The sequence below is a fragment of the Emiliania huxleyi genome (genome assembly GCF_000372725.1).
Source record: "Emiliania huxleyi CCMP1516 chromosome Unknown EMIHUscaffold_14, whole genome shotgun sequence".
Taxonomy (NCBI): Eukaryota; Haptophyta; order Isochrysidales; family Noelaerhabdaceae; genus Emiliania; species Emiliania huxleyi.
In genome coordinates, this window is record NW_005201192.1 from 1169875 (window position 1) to 1173493 (window position 3619).

Here is a 3619-nt window from a genome sequence, read left to right on the forward strand (position 1 = left end):
ACCTTTTCCAGCAAGAGCAGCACCGGGTACAGGGGCGTGTTCAAGGATTCTGGCCGCTTCGGGGCGCGGTGCAGCGTGGATGGCAAGGATGTTTACCTTGGCTGTTTTGACACGGCGGTGGAGGCGGCGGTGGCGTACACGCGGGCAGTCGGCGAATATCAGCCTCCCACAGCGACGGCCTCTGCCTCTACCGCCTCTGCCTCTACCGCCTCTGCCTCTACCGCCCCTGCCTCCGCCGCCGCTGCCTCTGCCGCCTCTGCCTCCGTCGCCGCTGCCTCCACAACGTTCGCGCAGATGCCTCAGGCCGAGGCGCCGCTCAACAGCCTCGGCCTGCCGCTGCGGCCCGGTGCGAGCCCGTGCGCCTTCTACGTGCAGCACGGCGCGTGCCGGTTCGGCTCGAGGTGTCGGTACAATCACCCGGAGCCGACCCAGCTGCGGCAGATCGAAACGCTAGAACGGCAGATGCTGCGGCCCGGGTGGTCGCCGCAGAAGACCGATCAGCGACGGCCCGCCGAGAATCTCTTCAAGACGAGGGTCTGCCGCAACTGGGAGCGCGATGGGACATGCGCCGACGGTGCGAATTGTCGGTTTGCGCACGGAGAGCGGGAGCTGCGGGCTCTCGCGCGGGAGCCGCCGCCGCGGCTATGGCGCGTTGATTACCTCCTCGTGCAGCACGGCCACTGCAAGAACAAAGAAGACGCGAAACAGCTCGTCAAGGCCGGGCGTGTGCGCACGGGCTTACGCGGGGAGGTGGTCAAGGCCCCCGGGCAAAAGCTGCCTGGCGACGCGCGTCTCGCTGTCACCCCCGACGGCCAACAACTGGTCGGGATCCTGGATGCGGGGCCCGCGGCGCTCAAGCCCGCGCCCGCGTGCGTCGTCTGCGGCATGCAAGGGGTCATCGCGTCCCATCACATTCGCGACTGCCCCGCCGTCGCCGCCGCCGGCAGCGATGCCGCCCAGGAGCAGCTGATTGAGCAGTCGCGCGCCCAACGCAAGGCCGTACAGCAACGCGTCGTCAACCTCCTCGTGGCACGCGGGCTCTGCAGCTCGAAATCCGCCGCCAGCAAGGCGATCAAGGAAGGGCGGGTCACAAGCGGCGGCGAGACGATCACCGTGATGGTCCCCTTTTTGGCGCCCGACGCGCCCCTCAGCGTGGCAGCTGCCGCCACCTCCCTCCGTTCAGCCGACAAGCGTCCGCCGCCGACAGCCGAGCCTCCCAGTGCGTCTGCTACCAAGCATGCGCGGCCGGGACCGGCACCGTCACCGGCAGCAGCGGCTCCGGCGGCTGCAGCGGCACCAGCAGCGGCGCCGGGACCGGCCCCGGTGCCGGTGGCAGCAGCGGCGCCGGGACCGGCACCGGCGGCAGCAGCGGCAGCGGCAGCGGCAGCGGCAGCGGCAGCGGCAGCCGCAGCACGGGCGGCTCCTGCGGCAGCAGCACGGGCGGAGTGTGCCGTGCCACCGCCGCCGCCGTCGTCACCGTCGCACTCACCGCCAGCGGTGCCGCCGCCGCCCCCGTCGTCGCCGTCGCGCTCACCGCCAGCGATGCTCGAGTTTGGCGACCCGCTGCAGGAGGAGCGGGCTGCGATGCGAAGCGTCAACTTCCCCGCCGGGGCGTCGGAGGGGCGCGCAGGCGGCCCGGCGCGCGGCAGCGAGGTGCCTCGGAAGTGTCTTGGAGGTGTCTCGGGAGGTGTCTCGGACGTGTCTCGGAAGGTGCCTCCCACGGGGTACCTCTGCCACAACTGCAGGCAGCCGGGCCACTGGATCGGAGACTGCCCGCTGCCGCGTCAGAGCAAGCGGCCGAGGGACGACGCGTCCGCCGACGCCGCGAGCGACGCGGGCGAGGGCGCGGTCGACGGCGGCGGCAGAGGAGGCGGAGGCGGCGGAGGCGCAAAGCGTCCTAAGGGCAAAGGAAAGCAAAGCGGGCCTCCGGACGGCTACGTCTGCAGAATGTGCAGCAGCCCCGGCCACTTCATCGCCGATTGCCCGCTCGCCCCGCGAGAGCGCGCGGCGGAGCGGCCTCCGCCCCCCGCCGGCTACGTCTGCCGCAAGTGCAACCAGTCGGGGCACTGGGTCGAGCTCTGCCAGCTGCGCGGGCACCACAACCCCGCGTCCGTGGTGCCGCCGGTCACGCCGAGCGCCGGCGGCGGTAGAGGGGGCGGCAGCAAGTTCTGGCGTACATACATTCTGCCGCTTGTCGACAACCCCATGGGAGAAGGGGCGATGGTGGCGCATCTAGCCGCCCATTCTGCCGCTTGCTCTGGCACCGAGTCGGCGGAGGTCGGGCGCGACGTCGCGGAGGCGCTCGAGGAGGCGGAGGAAGCCGCCACGCTCGGTACGGGCGGCGGCGGCGGCATCGCGGCGCCGCGCCTCGAGACGCCCGAGGAGATTTCGGCGTGGCAGGAGGCGAGGCGCACGAATTGGCCGACGCGCGCCAACATCAAGCGCAAGGCGGAGGAGGCCAGGGCGGCGGAGGAGCCCATGCGCGTCGCCGCCGGCGGTGAAAGCGGGCGGCCGGTGCCGGTGCCGGTGCCGGTGGCAGGCGGGGACTCGCGCCCCTTTGACGTGCCCGACGACTGGCAGCAAGAGCGAGCGAGCAACGCGGCGGCGACGACGACGGCCACCTCGCACGGACTGCCGCCGCCGCCGGTGCCGCCGTCGTTTGCCCCGCCTTCTCTGAATTCCGCCGGGCGGGCGGGCGGGCTGCTTCCCTGTGCGAGGCGCGAGGCGCCGTGGGTCGACGCGACGTCCGAGTACACCTTTTCGGACGGCTCTCGCGTGGCGGCTGTCTCGGGGGGTCCGCCATTGCCGCTGCCGCTCAGCGCCGGTCCCGACGCGAGGGGGGCGGTGGCAGGTGGGGCCCACGCTCTGCAGCAGCAGCAGGTGCGTGGGCGACAGCAGCAGATGCCGCGCTGCCTGCCGCCGCCTCCCGCAGACGAGGCTTGGCGTCCGCAATGGCAGCAACAGCAGATGCAGATGCAATGGCAGCAATGGCGGCGGCAGTACATGCAGGGGGGGGCTCCGCGCGCCGTCCCCCCCCTTGGCTTTCATTTGCTGCCACGCGGCTTGCCACCGCTGCCCCGAGACGTTGCTCCGTCGCCTCACATCTCGCCGCCGCTCCCGCACGGCCCGCCGCCGCTCCCGCACGGCCCGCCGCCGTCGTTCGCGCGCACGACAGCCGCGCAGCCGCTCCACCCGCTGGCGGCGCCCTTCGCCCCTCCCGCCGACTACACGGCCCGTTTTATGTGGTGAAGGCGCTGGGGGGGGGTCGGGACCCCCCCCCAGCATGTGGTGAAAGTAGAAGTACGCCCTGGAAGCGATGTGTGCCCCGAACGATGTGCTGTAAACAACGTCTTGGTGTGAGGCGAGATCTGTAGTCGTCGTCTCATTTTTCAAGCAGTGCCGACCGGCTCTGGCTGCTACGCGCGCTCTCTCAGATCGCGTATTGACGCTGGGCCAGAGAGTTGCGTCCCACGCACACGTAAAATGATCGCTGTCGATCTCTGCGCCGCCCAGCGCGGGGGCGAGTGATTTTGCGCCGTGTCGTCGCGCACCCTCTCCTGCCGTCGCAGCCATCCGCGCCGCCCGCGGAGAGAGGGCCGGTGGGGGGCGGGGGCGGGGG

The 3619-nt window shown here is 71.7% G+C and overlaps 1 protein-coding gene across 1 annotated transcript in view; it reads left to right on the top strand.

Annotated features, from left to right (window-relative positions):
- The window catches only part of EMIHUDRAFT_98580 (hypothetical protein), a gene marked incomplete at both ends in the record, with an annotated part of 4066 nt that extends 723 nt beyond the window's left edge, over positions 1–3343 (top strand). Inside the window, 4 exons of the mRNA XM_005787961.1 lie at positions 295–1119; positions 1152–1497; positions 1541–2880; positions 3299–3343. Of these exons, the coding sequence (XP_005788018.1) occupies positions 295–1119; positions 1152–1497; positions 1541–2880; positions 3299–3343 (2556 nt within the window). The remainder of the gene's footprint in view (positions 1–294; positions 1120–1151; positions 1498–1540; positions 2881–3298) is intronic.
- Between the last annotated feature and the right edge of the window lie 276 nt (positions 3344–3619).